At 41.8% G+C, this 19,484-nt stretch overlaps 2 protein-coding genes across 2 annotated transcripts in view; both read left to right on the top strand.

Moving 5' to 3' along the window:
- Window positions 1–13,077, top strand: part of plxnb1b (plexin b1b) — a 93,150-nt gene extending 80,073 nt beyond the window's left edge. The window contains exons 32-37 of the mRNA XM_019890583.1: window positions 1,362–1,522; window positions 1,694–1,841; window positions 2,009–2,073; window positions 2,184–2,259; window positions 4,648–4,722; window positions 11,077–13,077. Coding sequence (XP_019746142.1) covers window positions 1,362–1,522; window positions 1,694–1,841; window positions 2,009–2,073; window positions 2,184–2,259; window positions 4,648–4,722; window positions 11,077–11,181 — 630 coding nt within the window. The 3' untranslated portion in view covers window positions 11,182–13,077. The remainder of the gene's footprint in view (window positions 1–1,361; window positions 1,523–1,693; window positions 1,842–2,008; window positions 2,074–2,183; window positions 2,260–4,647; window positions 4,723–11,076) is intronic.
- Window positions 13,078–17,317: 4,240 nt separating this feature from the next.
- LOC109528222 (probable peptidyl-tRNA hydrolase 2) overlaps window positions 17,318–19,484 on the top strand; it is a 17,319-nt gene continuing 15,152 nt past the window's right edge. Inside the window, exon 1 of the mRNA XM_019890584.1 lies at window positions 17,318–17,537. The gene's annotated coding sequence lies outside the window, so the exon portion shown is untranslated. The remainder of the gene's footprint in view (window positions 17,538–19,484) is intronic.

Raw genomic sequence — 19,484 nt, forward strand, 5'->3', positions numbered from 1 at the left:
TGCCTGACCAGCAGACAATGCCATAATGGATGGCCGAGGCCACCACCGAGTTATAGAAAGTCTTAAGGAGTGACCCCTGAACCCCAAAAGACCTCAGTTTCCTGAGTAGGAAAAGTCTGCTCTGACCTTTCCTAATCAGGGTGTCCGTGTTAGTCGACCAGTCCAGTTTGTTGTTGAGAAGAACACCCAGGTACTTGTAGGAGGTCACCCTCTCTATGTCCATACCCTGGATGTTCATCAGTGCTGGTGAGGATTGTTGCCTGCAGAAATCCACAACCAACTCCTTAGTTTTCCTAGGGTTGATCTGGAGTTGATTCTGCTGGCACCAGTCCACTGCCATCCTTGTCCACAGTCTCGTCACCTCCCGTATTGACTATTGCAACTCACTTCTCTTCGGTGTCCACAACAAATTCCTCCATAAACTTCAATTGGTCCAGAATTCTTCGGCCCGTATCATCACTGGAACCCCTTCCTTCCATCACATCACCCCTATCCTCCAACAGCTGCACTGGCTCCCTGTCAAACTGAGGATCAACTTCAAAATACTCCTCTTCACATTCAAAGCCATCCATAACCTTGCCCCCCCCTATCTGTCGGACCTTCTTCAAATTTCTGTTCCGTCTCGCTCCCTTAGGTCCTCAGCCTCCCTCCACCTCTGTGTACCCTCTGCCCGTCTCAGCACGATGGGGTGCAGAGCTTTCAGCCGCTCTGCCCCCAAACTCTGGAACTCACTCCCACCCGACATCCGAAATATTGACTCTCTTCCTATATTCAAAACTCATCTTAAAACCCACCTATTTAAAATTGCATATACAGTTTAACCTCATCGCTTTTATTCTTTATAATTTTATCTGTGGTTTTCTTGCTCTTTTGATTGTAAAGTGTCCTTGGGTATTTTGAAAGGCGCTTATAAATAAAATGTATTATTATTATTATTAGTACCACGATAGAATTGGAGTCAATTGTTTCGAGAGTTAATGGCGATATAGAAGAAGCTGTTTGAATTCGGTGTGCATGGTTCAATAGTTCATCAGTAAGCTTTGCAGAAGTCCGATAATGATCCTGATCATTTGAATCAGATGTATTGGAGGAGGGAGACATCTAAAACAGACTGGATAGGGGTCTCGAGGACCAGACTGAGGCATCCTATCAGGTCAGGACAAATTGTCCTTTAAAACGATAGGCACAACAAAGTTTTTCAGAAATATAAAATCACAGTCATGATTTTTCCACACTTAAAGGACAATTGTCCTGATAGACATTAAGGGAATATTGTAAAATAAAGAAATATGTCAGAAACAATTTTGCAAAACATGCATGAAATGATTGTGTCCCTCTTTCCTTTCTTTTGTGGTTGTCAGGGGACGCTGCAGAAATTCGTAGACGATTTGTTTACAGTTATCCTCAGCACCAGTCGACCCGTCCCACTGGCTGTCAAATACTTCTTTGACTTGCTGGATGACCAAGCTGGTCAGCACAGTATTTTTGACCCAGAGACGATACACATTTGGAAGACCAACAGGTGCAGTATAGAGACAGGACCAAGACTACTGAGTCTGCCTTTAACAAATATCCAAAGGCTGTTGCAGCCCTTTGATGTATTTAAAAGATCTAATTCAAGTCTAAATGGGTTTGTTAGAAATAACCAGCCAGTGTAACTTGTTGAATACAAACATATCCTATGTAATTCTAGTCTCCCACTGCGTTTCTGGATCAACATTGTGAAAAATCCCCAGTTCATATTTGACGTGCAAGCCTCAGACCATGTGGACGCAGTGCTTTCAGTCATCGCTCAGACCTTCATGGACTCCTGCACCATTGCTGACCACAAACTGGGACGGGTAAGGGGAGGAAATTCCCAAACAACCACAACAACAACAAAAAATGATGTGGCTTTTCATCCGATAATGTATTTCATGATTGAAAAGTTAGTCCTCAAAGAAGTTAGAACGGTCACTTCTGGGGTCCGACATGAAATCAATGTTAATGGCACTGCTTTTTTACACAGGATTCTCCCATCAACAAGTTGCTGTATGCTAGAGATATCCCCCGTTACAAACAGATGGTAGAAAGGTATGATCACATTTCCTTTACGACTGAAAAATGTCCTTTTGGTACAAAGTCTGTTCAAGTGCACATGAAGCAGCTTTGAACCTCTGTCAACTAACATAACGTTATTGCAGATACTATGCTGACATCAGGCAGACCATCTCTGCCAGCGACCAGGAGATGAACTCTGCTCTGGCTGAACTCTCAAGGGTGAGTGCAGGGATCGGTTTTATTTGAAATGCAGTACGTTCCAGAAACAGACCATCACTGTAATAAATATAAATAATAAAAGAAGAGATTAATTTAAATTGAGTATGCGATTTTGAATAGGTGGGTTTAGAGTTGGGATTTGAATGTGGGAAGGGAATCAATATTACGGATGTTGGGTGGAAGTGAGTTCCAGAGTTTGGGGGCAGAGCGGCTGAAAGCTCTGCACCCCATCGTGTTGAGACGGGCAGAGGGTACACAGAGGTGGAGGGAGTAGGAGGACCTGAGGGAATGAGAGGGAACAGAAATTTGAAGAAGATCAGACAGATCGGGGGGTGTAAGGTTATGGATGGCTTTAAATGTTTAGAGAAGTATTTTGTAATTGATTCTAAGTTTGACAGGGAGCCAGTGGAGCTGTCGGTTGGGGTGAGGGTGATGTGATGAAAGGAGGGGGTTCTAGTGATGATCCGGGCTGAAGAATTCTGGACCAGTTGAAGTTTATGGAGGAGTTTGTGATGGACACCGAAAAGAAGTGAATTGCAGTAATCAATACGGGAGGTGACGAGACTGTGGACAAGGATAGCGGTGGTGTGAGGGGTGAGAGAGGGACGGAGACGATAGATATTACGTAGGTGTAAATATGCGGACCGGGTTATGTTATTGATGTGGGAGTGGAAAGATCGTGAGTTATCAAGGATGACACCCAGGCTCTTAACCTGAAGGGAGGGGGAGACAGTGAAGCTATCAATTGTTAGGAAGACACTGTCGGCTTTGTGTAGGGTGGATTTGGTACCGACGAGCAGGAGTTCTGTTTTATCAGCTGTTCAGTTTGAGGAAGCTATGGTTGAACCAAGAGTGGATTTTTGAGAGGCAGCGTGAGAGGGAGGAGGGTGGGGGGGAGGCGTCGGGTTTGCTGGAGAGGTACAGCTGGATGTCATCCGCGAAGCAGTGAAAGTGTATACCAAAATTACGGAAAATATTGCCAAGGGGGAGAAGGTAGATAATGAAGAGGAGGGGTCCCAGGACAGAGCCCTGGGGCACACCAGAAGAGACGGGGAAGGACTGTGAGGTGAAAGAGTTGAGTTGGATGAACTGAGAGCGGCCAATGAGATAAGAATGAAACCAGCGTAGGGGGGTGTGGGTGATGCCTATGGTGGAGAGTCTATTAAGGAGGATGGGGTGAGAAATGGAGTCAAAAGCTGTACTCAGGTCGAGGAGGATGAGGATGAAGGTTAAACCGGAGTCTGCTGCCATGAGAAGGTTGTTAGTGATTTTTATGAGGGCTATTTCTGTACTGTGACGGGGACGGAACCCAGACTGGAATTGTTCGTACAGATTGTTATAAGTAAGGTGGGAGTGAAGTTGAGAGGCAACAATTTTTTCAAGAATTTTGGAGGAAGGTGAGAAATGGGGTATAGGTTATTGAAATAATTTGAATTTTTCAGGATTGGAGTGACAGCTGCAATTTTGAAGGGGACAGGAACAATTCCAGTGGACAATGAAGAATGAATGATGACTGAGATGAAAGGAAGCAGAGAGGATTTACCAGGACGGGGGGGGGGGGTTCTATCTGACAGGATTTGGATTTGATAATGAAGTCTGACATTATTGAGGGATGGGGGAGTTCAAAAGAGGATAATTATTATAATTGTACAGGCAATGTTTTTAGGTCCATTTTCAACACTGTCAACTGAAAGCCATATTCTCTGAGCAGCTGGAACAAACATACTTGTACCAAACACCAGGCTATGGCCAAAAATAACCCAAAACATTTCGAAAGGGGATCAACCCAACTTTTTGGGTTATTTATTTCACCCACAAAGTTGTGGCAAGTGACTAAACCACAAAACAAGTCATTTTGGAGAGGTTTGTACAAAACAACCCAATATTTGGGTTATTTAATTCGACCCACCTTTTTGGGTGATATTAATTTATCTGACCCACTTTTTGGGGTTATATGAATAACCCAAAAAGTTACATTGGTCCCTTTTTGACCCAGTTCGGGTTATTTTTTACCTTTGTGTTGCCATAAAGATTAAACTCAGTTTACAGGACTTTCTGAATATATTCATCCATCCATCCATATATCCATTCTTTGTTTATTTTTACCAGTATTTTAATGAGCAGTCATATTTGCATTTTGCCACTTTGCATTAACATTTCTGATTCTGTGGTCTTCCTACACAATAATGTATTTCTCTCTACCATTTCGATGATGTGTGATGGTATTAAAAAAAAAAAAAAACACTGAGTAGAAATCGAAGTCTCACGATACAATGTTCAACTTTGGGTGAGGTAGATCCATATGAATATAAGATGCGACTTTAAAACACAAGATGTCCATTTCTCTTTGATGATTTGGATTGACTGCTAATATGACTTTTGTTGCAGAACTATTCGGGAGAACTGAACTACTTGGTTGCACTGCATGAGCTCTACAAGTACATCAATAAGTACTATGACCAGGTACGTAATGCGCGATCTATCAGTGCATCAGTCGGATATGTGCATGAGAATAGCCATGTGGCCTATGAGAGTTAGGATTGAGCCCACTGAACTCCAATAAAAAGTGGCTGGGGAAGCCTGTTTGCATAACTAGGTAAAAAGAATGTCAACAATCTTACTTGGTCAACACCGCTCAGATTGGTGAACGCATTCAATCAAGGCCGAGCAACAAGCGACATCAGCTGACAAGGGTCCCACATGTCCTGGAAAACTTTGAAAATGATTGACCAGTTTTCCAGCCATTGAAAACACATGGAAAATGAGGGAAAAAAGGAAAAATCCCTGTAAAACCTGTCCTAGAAAATTATTTTTCCTCCCTCTGCTTATCATTGTTTTGTCGGTGAACGCAGATTGGTTTAAACGGACATAAATGTGTGTTTTCAACTGCCTTCAATGGGCAACACCGAGCTGTAGCGCTTTCCTGCTTCATCTCTGCTTCTAGCCAGCACAGCACCCCAAATCAAGGCCAAGGCAGCTTTATTCATTTTGCACCTCTTATATAGAAGGCAAGTGAGTGTGATTCTCACAAACAAAGAAACAATACCTACAAGCATTTACAAACGTGGCATTGAATGACACCTGAAGCAAAGCAGAGAAAGCAAAAGTAGCTTACAGAAATGAGTAAAAGAACATAAATTGACGACATTTAAACACATTTACAGAAAACTTTCAAAACATTGAAAAGTAAAGACATAATAGTGGCTTTCTGTTGTTGTTAAAATGACTAAAAGAAAAAAAGATTGAAAGATGTTGACAAAACCTCAATCAAAGTCATATGAAAAAAATCCTTACCAAGCCTTTACAGAGCCCGTTAATGGGCTGACCATGAAAACTGTAAAGAGACATGAAAGAAGCTTTGTAGGTGGAATTATTTCCCATTCTTGTTGATGGAGAACCTTTGTTGCTAAATAGTTGCCATGTTTCGCAATTCATAATGCACCTCACTGATTAGCACGCCGGCCTCACGGTGCATCGGTGCAAGGTTCGATTATGAGGTGCAATTTCCACACGCAAGGTGCGTGTGGAAACTGCATGTTCTCCCCGTGCTTGCGTGGGTTTTCTCCGGGTACTCCGGTTTCCTCCCACATTCCGAAAACATGCGTGGCAGGTTAATGGAACACTCTAAATTTTCCCAAGGTGTAGGTGTGAGTGCAGATGGTTGTTCGTCTGTGTGTGCCCTGCGAATGGCTGGCAACTGGTTCAGGGTGTACCCCGCCTATTGCCTGAAGATGGCTGGCATAGGCTCCAAGCACTCCCCGTGACCATTGTGAGGATAAAGCGGATCAGAAAATGAATGGATGGATGGATGGATAAATATGGGCACATTCACACTGCAGAGCATGTGACTAAACTGTTCCTAAAACAGGGATGAGATCTTTCTGCTTGTTTTGTTTGTTTGTTTGTTTGTTTGTTTTGTTTGTTTGTTTGTTTATTGAACATATATAAAACATACAATAACATGACAAAATGCAAACAAAAATTATGAAAGGAAAATAAAAGTAAAAGTAAGTAATACAAACATCATCACAGTTATATGTTCAAAGGAGTAGGAAGAAGTATACAACTTATCTAGTCCTACCCCTTGTTGTGCAATAATGTATATTGATCATTTCCAATACCAAAGAAAAAGAAGAAATCTAAATTTCATCAAATACTTTTACCCTTTTGTGTACTATACTTATCTATTGATACACCTTTCGGTTTGTATATATGTATCATTGTTCTTTCTACTTTTTATATCAAATGACTCATATTCATTATATATACTGCATTTCTTGAATACATTCAATAAGTTGTTCAAGTTGTTGGCGGATTTCCGCTTATTTCCAGTCAAAATGGACGTTTTTTATATTGTTCCAAATCCGTTGCGAAAATTTTAGGGGGGGCGGAGTTAGGGTCTGGTGTTATTTCTGGGCTGCCGGACATACTTGTCTTCAGCAGACTCGGGACTCGTAATGTTTACAAATCAAGTTTGCAAGCATCCATTTTGAATACCATTTTTTCTCACGAAGCGTTAGTTTGTCGTTACTTCGTATATGGGCTAAAACTAATGTCTTACTTGTGATTGGTCGCTATATCAGCAAATGCAGAATCACAACCAATCCGTGTTCGCCTTCCTAAACCCCTTTCCCGCGAATTCTGAATGGTTTTGCACGAGAGATGTAGTGTATTGAAATTAGTCGTGTATGTTCTCTGTATTAACAAATGCCAAATGTTATCGAGACTCGTGATAGATGCGTTTCGATGGGACTGGTTGGATAGAAAGCTGACTGTGTCAACAGTGGGAACCAGTAAAGAGGAACCATTGTCTGTGCTTGTGTCGGATTTCGTGAAAAAGCTGGATGTCGCTGGTAAAGCTCTGTGTACAGTGTGTGACGATTTTCATTCTATTCAGATCGAGAGGATGGAAAGCTTTACCGAGTCACGCAACCTTGGTGAAACACTTTCGACTGAAAAGTAACAGCTTGATCTCAAGCGCGGATGAATTTTATAGGGAGCAGAAGAAAGCAAGGCTGAAGTATGTGAAAAAAACAAGAGAAGTTGGCTAAAACAAGAGTGAAAAAGACAGAGAGGACCAACAAGCTTTTAGCTCTTGCTAAAAAGCTTAAATGAAGAGAAAATAAACATTCTACATTATGAAACTGTACATAGTTGTATATACTGTCAATAGACATTCACTTTATAGGATAAAATGCATTGATAACCCGTATATAGTAAACAGTTTGGGACTTAACTATCACTGTATGAGGTAAGAATCAACCGCTTTTTATCATATTTACACATTTTATGAATACAAGTAATGAACAAATCTTAAATATGGCAGGGAATGTGTTTCCTTTTTTAGTTTTGATTTTGAGCAGCAAATTTGAAGTTACATGTTGGTGCTCACCAGGAATGCATAAGCAAAATTGCACAAAGGCCTATGTCAAATTTTCTCTTGAAAGATTAGTGAACAATCTATTGGGATTTTTTTTCTGTGAAAGTTTCAAGTAGTGTGTACATTGAATACACTTCATCTTTAGCATGTTTAGTATAAAGTGCCAATTTTGTAAGCAAATAGGGAATTAATGGTTTTAAGGCTTCTAAAATCCATAAACTAATGTATGTACTCCAAATAAACTTCTACTTTTCGTATGAAGTGTCAATTTTATATGCAACCAGAGGATGGTATTTCAACAAAAAATGTAAAAATATGTTGGTAAAATTCATGGTTTTAAGGCTTTAAAATCTCTAAAACCCATTAGCTTCCGGGGCCTTTGCCCCCTGGGCCCCCATCCAGGGCGTTGCCCCTGGACCCTACTAGGGGCCTGGGGCCCCCAGATCCCCGGCTGGTTTTCAGATTTTTTCATCACTAGCCACTCTCATCCCTGTAAAAACACCCTTGCAAATTCACAGACGATTGTATGTGTAGTCTCCGTTCCAAGCACTCTCACCCGCAAACATCATTGCGAAAGAGTTCGATGTGTGGCATTAAAGAGTATTTTACATATTTAAGGATGTTACCAAAAAAAAAATAATAATAATAATAATAATAATAATAATAATAACACAGTGGCCTTTATCTTCCAATACATCACTACAATAACTCCAAACCTCTTCAATACAATATAGTACTTCGCAATCAATTCTTATCAATATAAAAACTTCAAATAAATAACATCGTACTCGCTATCTGGTGGTGAATTTCCAATCTGATTGGCTAAAAGAAGAACCAGCGATTTCAGTGGTGTGTGTGTGTGTGTGTGTGTGTGTGTGTGTGTGTGTGTGTGTGTGTGTGTGTGTGTGTGTGTGTGTGTGTGTGTGTGGGCGGCGCCCGTCGACGCCTGCACTAGACATGCTGAAGGTGTTAGATTAAATAATATGTATATGTTAATAGATTGAAAAAAGAATTAACCCACAGAGGACTGACGCCACGCGGCCAAGATATAAGCAATGAAATGTAGACAAACGACTGTTTGAAATAAATTATTTCCACTTGATTTAAGTTGTAAATGTTGCTCTGTGTTTCTGAAAGTGTTTGCGCCTATAGAGAAGGCGTTGAAGGCCCTGACGGAACGCCACTGGGTGCTGGCATTGGCTTGGCCTCCCATCACCCGCACAATCACAGTAAACAAACAAACATTTTTTTTTTTCTAATTTCTTGAACATATAAAAATATTTTGTCAAGAAAGTACAAGAAAGAGAGAGGCAGAGGAATAAACATTGATTAAATACAAAATACCATATTTTCCGCACTATAAGGCGCACGTAAAAGCATTCAATTTTCCCAGAAGCAGACAGTCCATCCTACAATCCAATGCGCCTTATATCTGGTGTCACAGTCTTTTTGTATTCCCCATTGAACTGTTTCCCTGTTAGTGTGTTCCTACGCCATTTAGTGGTGATTATTCTCAGGAACTAATTGTAACCTAAAAGGGTTCTGCCCATCACTAATTGACGTGCATTCGCCAACTCACACTCAAACAGAGAACTAATTTGTGAGCTCTGCACAGCCATTATGAAACGAAGATAATACCAAAAGCATAGTTAACTACTGACTAAATGAAGGAAGAAAAAGACAAGCAAGACTTGTAAAGATGTTTAGCTCCTTGCAGATGTGAGACCACAAGGTTTGTATGCTTTTTTGTTGAATCAGTTGTCTTCAGAACGTTTGGCTTTCATTTGTTTTGTAATGCAATTTGTATTTATGTACTTCATTTCCGTGTATGTGACCAGTTCTAATGGCTTTGTTACAGCTGGAGCGCTTAACCATGTGCTGCAGTCGATCTAAATAAGTTTATATAACGCAACATACAATTTTACAAAAATTGTAAAAGTATTATTCCTGAATATTTATTTCACTTTCAACCACTCGACATGTTCAGTGGCATCAGTGCTATACATACACATATAGTTCTTATTTTTTTCTTTGTATTTTTGCCCTCTATGGACAATAAAAGCGGTATTGTGCTATGACCAAAACATAAATATAAATCTATATAAATAAAACATGAATTGGAATATTTCATATCACACACTTTTTATGCTGTGTCTTTGATTTAAAGATGACGTGATGAAGAATACGCAAAAATCTACAAAAATTGTAGAAATTGTAACATATGGGGTAACCCATGTGTTACAAACATCGTAGAAATTGCAGCACAAGGGTTACGGAGGCTCTGTATAGGTAAAGCTGTTTGTATGGTGTTGTATTCCTGTAGCATAGCACCAACTAGTGCAAGGGTCGGCAAACCAAAATGTTGTAAGAGCCATATTGGACCAAAATAAACAAAAAAACAAATATGTCTGGAGCTGCAAAAAATAAAAAGCCTTATAATGAAGGCAACACATGATGTATGTATCTATTTGAGTAATATTAGCCTGCTATCAACATGACTAAGTTGGCTACAAATACACAACGAGCATTCATTTTTTTCCCCTTGCAGTTCATCCTGTAGAGGAGTGTTGCCCAGTTTTTTGATGGAAGATCTACCTTACGAACAACCAACCTGTTTTTTGTTGGGGGGGGGGGGGTTTACAACAGCCCCTTGACTGACATCCCGCCCTGGTAATAGAAACGTGTGTCGCAGGCTATGACGCAAATATTCGTTGATGAAATGTTGACATTTAATATTTATTTGACACATTTTTACAGCATCGGAAAATGTTAAGAATGTTTGTGTGATGTTTGTCCTCTGACAGAAAGCATATTCAAACAAGAAAATATAATTCACTCCCATATTTTTCCATTTTCAAACATTTTTCAAAAAGCTCTACGGAGCCACTGGGGGGACGCTAAAGAGACGCATGTGGCTCGAGAGCCGCATATTGCCGACCCCCGAACTAGTGGATGCATCGCGCAACCGTAGCCACTATTGAAGCTTCTATTCTATTTGCCTTATAATGCAGTGCGCCCTATATATGAAAACAGGCCATTCATTGAAGGTGCGCCTTAGAATCCGAAGCACCTTACAGTGCAGAAAATACGGTAAATGTTACAATTGTAAAAAGTAACATTTCTGTAAAGCTTGGGGGTGGAATTTATTAGTGTATGTTATGGTGACTTGACTCGCACTGTATCAGTGTATCGTCCTGGAAAATAATTTTAACAAAAGAGTGGGAATGCTAATGACACTATCTGAGTTACATCCAATAGTGATGGCTCCATTTAGTGGAGCCACTGCAATGTGGCTGTGTTCCACTTCACAGGCATTTGGTGTGTAACATTAGAGTATAAATACGGTGGGGTACATATTTCTAACTTTCTTGTTTCAAAGTCACAATGAGCCTATTTTTCCCCACAACCTCACCACACATTTTCTTACTTGCCCACAGATAATCACGGCACTGGAGGAGGACACCACAGCCCAGAAGATGCAGCTTGGTTACAGGCTACAGCAAATTGCTGCCGCCGTCGAGAATAAGGTCACAGACTTGTGACAGGAAACTCCCACCAGTGCTATGACGAACAGCGGAGTAGGAGTACATTGCTGGTTGAACTGAAACACGCGAGCACTGAAGATTTTTTGGACTGACTGCCTGTTTTTGAATCAACTTCGCAATTTTGTTTTTAAGCAGCTGAAAATCGAGATTGCTGAAGTTGAGCGCCTAAACCCTTTTATATTATGCGTGTGTGGGACAATGTATTGTCAATTTTGGGTTATTGTAAGAAGATGACAATTCCCTGGACAAATAAAGACGGGATATACAATTAACATGATTCAGGCCTGCCGTCATGGTCATGTTAATACATTTTATTAGCTTGTTGCTGCTGTACTGTCCCAAAAAAAGGTGTGTATGTCTGAGATTGCTTAATGTGTGTGAACAGTGATCCCTGGTTGTTTTTGCTGGTTGTCAGTCATCCTTTACTGTTTTTTTTTTTTTTGTGTCCAACTGATCACAGTCATCAATGTTGTATGGTGGTCAAAATAGCTGTAGAAAACCCTTTCTTTCCTCCTTAAGTCTTTTTTTTTAATTTTTCTAAATTAGGAACTCTTATCACATTTTTAAAAATAATTTCCTAATGACTCATTGCATGCAAATTTTCCAAGTGCTGCTTTCTACCTCAACCTGCTGTGCTAACAAGGTTTTATTTTAGTGCACCAGCTTTGAGTGTATTTTACGCACAGAACAGAGTGATACATACTCGATATTGTGGTTTAAATGAACACGTTTCCAATTTGTTTTGGTGACAGTACAAGAGATTGGAATGAAATCCGGCTTGCTTGAGTGGTTTTAGTTACTTTTAACATGAAAGTGTCGTTTTTACCCTTATTTTGTTTCACATGTTTTAGGCCTGCTGATTCAAATTGATGTTACTCAAGTGCACAGGTCACTGGACCAATATTAAAAAAAACAACTACAAATCTAGTGTATATAACACATTTCAGTGAATTTATCTTCAGGATTGGTGTAAACGTAAACATTGTAGTGTCATTTCAGGTTCTGTCATATTTTGTTTTACATTCCTTCTCATTCTAGCAGATTAAATCTTTCCCTTTTTTTTAACCCTGTGCTGCTGAAACTTAGGTGGAACAGGTGTACATCATTGTTGGTTTTATGGGCCATTTTGGGATAGAAACCTTGTGTTAGATACGTTTTAAATTGAAGCTTATGTGTTGACTGGGATGCTAGTTCTGGGGTCTCGAGCTTCTAAATCTGTTCTGCTTTTGATTGGGGCAGAGTCAAGTCATGATCTTTTCGTGGTGTTTTTATGTAAATAACAAAGGGGTAAAAGTGAGGTATTTTTAGGATAATTGATGCTGTGCCAGTGTGGCTCTTTCCCTTCTAAATATTGATGGGTGGTTCTGTAGTTAGGTGATCTTGATTCATAAGGCATTGTAGCAATGGACTAACTGGTTGGGTATTGGTAACACTAGATGCACCATCAAATTTGCATAAGGTTTTGTAATATTTAAAAAGCATCCAGATGCATTTTACTGTCAAAAGTATACTCACTGCCTAGTGTTTAAACAGAACGAAACCTTTCAACACTAACTGTCTTCTGACTGTTCCCTCGTGAAGAGCTGTACATGCAGCCAGGTGATTTACCGAAGCAGTTTAGTGGCTCATATTCTGTTCAAGAAAAAGTCCATTTAAATTTCGATAAAGGATTGGCAATGATGCAAATGGACTCTCAGAGGGAGAAATGTAACTAAGTTTGGAGATGTAGAGCAGGCTCTGCAAGGAGCAATTTTAAACGGTTTCTAATTTTGTGTGTTAATATCAGTGTACATATTGTTTTCAAATGTTACTGTAGTGATTTAACCTGTTAATTGAGAACAAGTGCAAATTCAAACAGATGATGAAGTAATAAAATATTGTTGATTTTGGGGCCAGTGTGCTTTTTTTTTTAAAAATGTGTGTGTGTGTGTGTGTGTGTGTGTGTGTGTGTGTGTGTGTGTGTGTGTGTGTGTGTGTTGTCGAGAGGAGGGAGCAGTTGTGGCAGGTGCTCTGGGACTTTGAGAAAATTTTTGCTGCCAGTGAGAATGAGGTGGGCCTCACTAACTTGGTGAGAATATGGACACCAGGGATGCAAGACCAGTAAAGATACGGCCCCGACGGTTGCCTCTGGCCCAGCAGGAGGACGCAGATCAGGAGGTCCGTACCACGCTGGAAGCGACTACAGTCCACTCAATAAAGTGAGAAGCAAGGACTGCTACCCGCTTCCGCGGATAGACAAGGCATTGGATCTGGTCTCACGGTCCATGTGGTTCTCATCGCTCGACCTGCGCAATGGTTCCCCTCCCCGCTGAGTAGACTTTGCTTGTCCCAAAATGGATTGCCCACTGAGGGGGCCAATGACATCCGGTTCAGCCATTTCAGCAAAATGTATCCAGGTCAGGTAGAACAGAACCGGACTGGGGGGATACGGTCCATCTGGCAAAGGAAGTGCAATGTCTTGGATGTCGAGCGGTGGGAGCAGTTGTGGCAGGTGCTCTGGGACTTTGAGAAAATTTTCGCCTTCAGTGAGAATGAGTTGGACTACCACGGATAGATGAGACATTGGATCTGGTTTCAGGGTCTGTGTGGTTCCCATTGCTCAACCTGTGCATTGGCTACTGGCAAGTCCCCCTCACCACTGAGTCCGGCTCAAAGATGGCTTTCTGCACCACCCGAGTACACTGGCAGTTTAAGGTCATAAATTTTGGACTGTGCAAGGCACCCGGAACAGTTGAGTGCTTGATGGACACGGTGCTCTCAAACCTTCCCAGGTAAATGTCCTTGGCGTATTTGATGACGTCCTTGTCCAAGGTGGGTACTTTCAGACCGGATTGGATTATCTGAAGTTGGTACTGGGAACAATTGCGGGAGCTGGACTGAAACTCCACCTCGAAAAAATTTCACTGTATGTGACGACAGGTGGAGTCCCTGGGCCACAGAGGGAATGGTGACACTGGATGATAAGGGCAGCACCATCAAAGACTGGTCAGTCCTAAGAAACCAGAAGCAGCTTAAGAACTTTTTGGGGCTGGCGGTTTTCTTGCATCGGGGCGTCCTTGTTCCATCTCCTTCAAGTCAACCAACCCAGACTGTCAGCAGGAATTTTCCAGCCTAAAAAAAACCCTCGTGAACGCTCCTGTTCTACTCCCATCCTTGTCTTTTGTGCTCGACACGGACACTAACAATGTCAGCATTGGAATGGTATTGTCACAGGTGAGGGCCATGGTTGAGCGAGTGGTTGCCTACTCCAGCCGCACCTTCAGTGAGAGTGACTGATGATTCTGTGTCACCAGACGTAAACTGCTGGCAGTTGTTTTGGCTGCACACCATTTCAAATCCTCTTTGTGTGGCGTGCCCTTCACCATCAGACCACGCCGCACTAAAGTGGTTGATGTCATTCTGTGAACCAGAGGGCAAAGTTGCACGGTGGCTGGAGGAGCTGCAGGCCTTCCACTTCACTGTGGTACATCAGGCTGGGGCTAAGTACACCGATGCTGATGCAATTTCTCTGTGACCATTTGCTGTAGGTAGCTGCAGCTACTGCGACCGGTGGGATGCCAAAGAGTTAGAGTTGTGTGGGAAAGAGACTTCTGCTTGATCTTCATTCTGCACCTTGGAAGTTGTGGACTCAAGCAGGAAGAGGACTGTGATCTCAACCCTATGCAACAGTGGGTCCAGAGTGGCAGCAGGCCACCCTGGGAAGGTATGATGGGACTGTCTGTTGGCAATAAAGGTCTTTGGAGCAAGTCCACTGTGTGACACATGGACGGACGGCGTGCTGCAGTATGCGTGGAAGGTACCAGCCTCCCAGGGGAGGAGAGGTGGCCGGTGGTGGTGCCCGGAGCTCTAAGAGAGAGAGAGTGCTGAGAGCATGCCTTAAGGGTACTGGCTCGGGGCACTTTGGCAGCACCAAGACCCTCCAATGGCTGCGCCAAGGGTTGTATTAGGGATAGCATCGATGGAATGTGGAGGATTTTAGCCGGCGTTGTGATGAGAGTGCCGCCCATAAAACCTGCCGCATGCACCACTTCAGCAACACATGGTTGGAGCGCCCACGGAGACAATTGCTGTGGAAATTATGGGCCCCTTTCCTGTGACGGACAGGGGTAACCATTCTGTGGTTTGCGGGATAGACTATTTTACAAAGCAGCCACAGGCATACGCACTGCCAGACAAGGAGGCAGACACACTGGCAGATGTGCTACTGGAGGGCATGTTCTGCTGGTCTCCACAGTGACCAAGGCAGAATTTTTTTCCCACGTCTTTTTATTGGGATTTTACGACATGTACGGCACATCCCGTTGAAAGAGATTAGACATATGGTAAATGATGACAGCACTTCTACAACAAAATAATGAAAATCAAATTACAAAGAGAAAAACAAAACAAGCAGGCAACCAAACAACTACACAGGTTGACAAACACCCAACCCCTTAATAAAGGCCAAGTGTGAAGTAAAATTGGCCAACCATGTTTTTGAGTAATATCAATGGCTGAACAATTATAAGCATATTTCCGTTATTTTTTTTAACGCAACCCTTCCAGATTCTTTGTTTAACCCATAGCAACGCCCTTGACAACGAAAATGCTTTTCTTCGGCAATGTTCGTCAATCTTCGGAAATGACGTCACATGGAGAACTGCAAGGGAAGTCCTTCCATTGAACAGCATTGTTGCATTGCTTGTTGGTAAGATGCCACGGCTGTGTGTGGTGATGTATTGTTCGCAATCGACAGAAAAGCTGTACCAGTGGCCGAAGGATAGCAGGGCACTTAAATGGACATATTTTATTCGCATGAAGCGAATGAATTTCACACCATCATCGAGGAGTCTTCTCCACTTCAAAGATGAACTGCTCTCTCAACCGGTCTGCTTATGATAAAGGATTTGCAAAAAAGTAAGTGGTAGAAGAGGGAGGGGAGGGTTACACACGCGCTGCAGTGAAGAGAAGGGGGAGGAGTTACAGACACACAGCAGCACACTGTGAGGAGCACACAAACAGGAGAGACAGGGAGACGAGAGAGCTCGATAGCGCTACAGAGAAAAAAAAACACGGTGGAAAGTGGAAAGGTGAGAAAATGGGTAGGAAACGCAGAGAAATTTGGACTCATTTAAACTTAATTGATAGTTCAAAGGCAGCATGTAGACTGTGCAAGGTTAAAATATCCAATATCAAATTTTAATTTATAATTTGTGTGGTAATCAAAGCTTACTTATGTTGTTTTACTGTAAATAGTTACAAGCTAATAAATATAGACAATCAGAGATTGGAACTTTCTGTTGACCTTGTTTTGAGATGGGTCTTTGTTTTTGTACTTTGTAATTTATTTTTTGTAGCACTCCATGTTGTACTCATGTTAAGTATGTTCAGAAGAATATAAATAAAGCCATATAAATAATAAATATTTGATATACTGTATATTTTTAACATTACTAATTCATTTTACACATAATTTTACATTATTTTTGGTAGTAAATTAATTTAAGCAACAAAAAAAACTGAGGAGCCATTTGGGAGCTGAAAGAGCCGGCTCTTTTTAGTGAGCCGAGCCAAAAGACCGGCTCTCTCAAAAGAGCCGGAATTCCCATCACTACTCCACAGTGCTCTATCACCCCGCCCCGTTTGCGCTCATTTTTCACACATTGGCTGAGCGGCTCACTGCATTCTCTGGTACTCACCGAACAGTACGTGTAAGAAGTGCTGCATTCGACACCGCAATTTACGAAAATTGGGACGCCGTGTCTGACGTCATCAATATATGCTCTGTGTCATTAAAGATTGCGCACCGGTTGTAGTTTTGGCGGTTTTGCTGCTCAAAATTGTACTAAAACTTAAATAAAGCCGAGGTAAAATAAATCGGGCTCAATCTTCGTGTCGATGGGAGCCATGCCTCCATTATTTGAACCGTTGGCGTCACCGACACGATTGCGGCGCATGCGCAGAAGGTCGCTAACGACGGTAAAGTACACTAGGAGAAAATACGCAGGTAACTTTAGAAGGCGAATGTGTTTTTCACTTATCCATGGAAATTAAATACCTGCAAAGTATAAAGTATGTAATACTTCAGTATATACTCTTGAAAAAACATTTTTGGCTCGTCGCCAGTTTGTCTGCCTTGGTCAAATCCGCAAAGCATTGTGGGTAATATGCCTCGACCGAGGAGTCGTGGATGCTGGGCGTGCTCAACATAAGTGTGGAACAAGGGCTCAAAAGGTACCAGGCGACAGAGCACTTTTGAGAGTTGGGGCAAAGCCGCAGCTTCGACGTGAACGCATAAGTGAAGGGCACAAGGTTGGAACTGTGGGTACTTGGATTCGGCCTTTCAAGTTTTGACTCAGAGTCTCCTCCAGCTGGTAAGTTATATTTCCGGGGATAACGCTAGCGGCTAAATGCTAACGCAATCTCATTTCTGACCAATCACCAAGGAATTCATATTTAACTTAGGACGTCTGTCAGAGATGCTTTGTTGGTGATGTGTCTAATACTGTACTTGATTTACTATCACAACTGTCCTCGAATTATCATGGAGCATCATGAAGCAAATCTTTGTGAAGACGATGTAATGTCATATCTTTAGCAGCGATCCCTTTTTACACGCACATTAAGCGTTTTAGACTCCCATGTCTAAGCGTATGTCAGTCACAGTCTGAAAATAGAATGAAATTCACAAATTTTATAGACAGTGGTTATTTTTGCCGTGACCGACAGCTCTGTGCTGGCATTATTTTTCCCGTGAACGGTTCTGATTGGTCAATTGCCAGAGCGAGGAATTTGCAGTGTACCTGTACCTGTATACTGTATGTTTATCCGCTTTCTGCGTTACGAACATGCCAAAATCTGCGTCGTTTTTCTTGGCAAACAGCCGCTGCCCAGGCACCAGCGTTTGGCAAAATAAAAAGCTTTGATTTCCATGGTCGCCTTGAACATCTTAGGATGAAACACCCACAGTTTCAAGAAAATATGATGAAGTCTTAGAGTTTTTAAAAAATGTGTCCTTTATAAAAGGCCAAAAATGTGTCTAAACCTGAAAGAATATTCAAAACTTCCTATTCGCTTTAGCATATAGCTCAATAGACTTTTTTTTTTTTTTGTCAGTTTTGGGCTATTAAATCTACCTCCAAAATTTCATTGATCTTGATGACATGTTCAACCAACGCTGCTTCGCTGAAAATATTTAGGGGGCGTTGTTGAGCAATCATCTCAAAATCGCACAGTAACCTCATAAAATATTGATGCTGTTGCTAAACCTAATGTGCTTGCAGAGTTTCATGATTTTTCCTGTGTGTTTAGACCTTTTAAAGTAGGGGGGGAGGGGTTGTTCTGACGAACATCGCAGTGCCATGGTAAAAGTCTTTTTGCGAAAATTCACTTTGTGTTTTCAAGCAAATATGAGCAGGCCTGAGGATTTCACAGTAACGATCGTTACCGGTAGCGTGTTGTTTCTGTGGGATCATTTTTACGGTGCCGAAAAATTGTTTCCCATAACAATCGCCATGCACGAGTTGACTGTACGCGATCGAATCGCTCCTGTATGATCAACACGATTTCTTTGTGCCTACGTGTGTGTTTGCGGTGTGGTGTGTGTGAGTGTTTTTCTTCTCATTTACTTTCGTGGGTTTTTTTTCAGTGGTGGGGGGGAGGCGGAACAGTTAACGTGTGCGCATGCGAGTTGCTCTTTTAAGTCTGCACGCTGAGGAAGCACGCGGATGATCAAGTGAGATGGCAGCAAAAAAAAAAAAAAAAAAAACACAGAAAGGTGCATCTCTTTCGACATTTAAGAAATGGGAATGTCAGTCAGGTTTTTCATTCGAATCATCCAAAGAAGAGCGTATCACAAAGCTCACGTGAGATGTACGCACAAAACACGAAAGAGAAATGCGACGGGAGGCACGATTCCGAGGGAAGTACCGTAAATTCCGGGCTACAGACCGCACCTGATTAAGAGCCGCATGCTCAGATTTATGAAGAAAAATCAATTTTGTAATTATATGCGCCGCACCGTACTATAAACCGCTGGCCAATGAGTAGACGGGGGTTTGCATCTGCGTCCCTGCCGCCGGGAGCCTCCGGGTGAGGCCACTGACGCGGTCCCCCGCTGAACCCCCGCAGAAAAAAAACGCAACATTTCTTAAGGTTAAAATAATCTCCATATTTTTATGAGCATGATAAATGCATTTGCACAGCAAAATTACGCTGAAACACATAATAAGAGGCCAGACAAAGAGAGATCTTGATGCGCATTTGCGTAATTATGAGGAGAAATACTGCAGCCCACTAGGCTTTAAATAGAATAATGCAAA

This window comes from Hippocampus comes, unplaced genomic scaffold (assembly GCF_001891065.2).
Source record: "Hippocampus comes isolate QL1 unplaced genomic scaffold, H_comes_QL1_v1.1 scaffold438, whole genome shotgun sequence".
Classification (NCBI taxonomy): domain Eukaryota; kingdom Metazoa; phylum Chordata; class Actinopteri; order Syngnathiformes; family Syngnathidae; genus Hippocampus; species Hippocampus comes.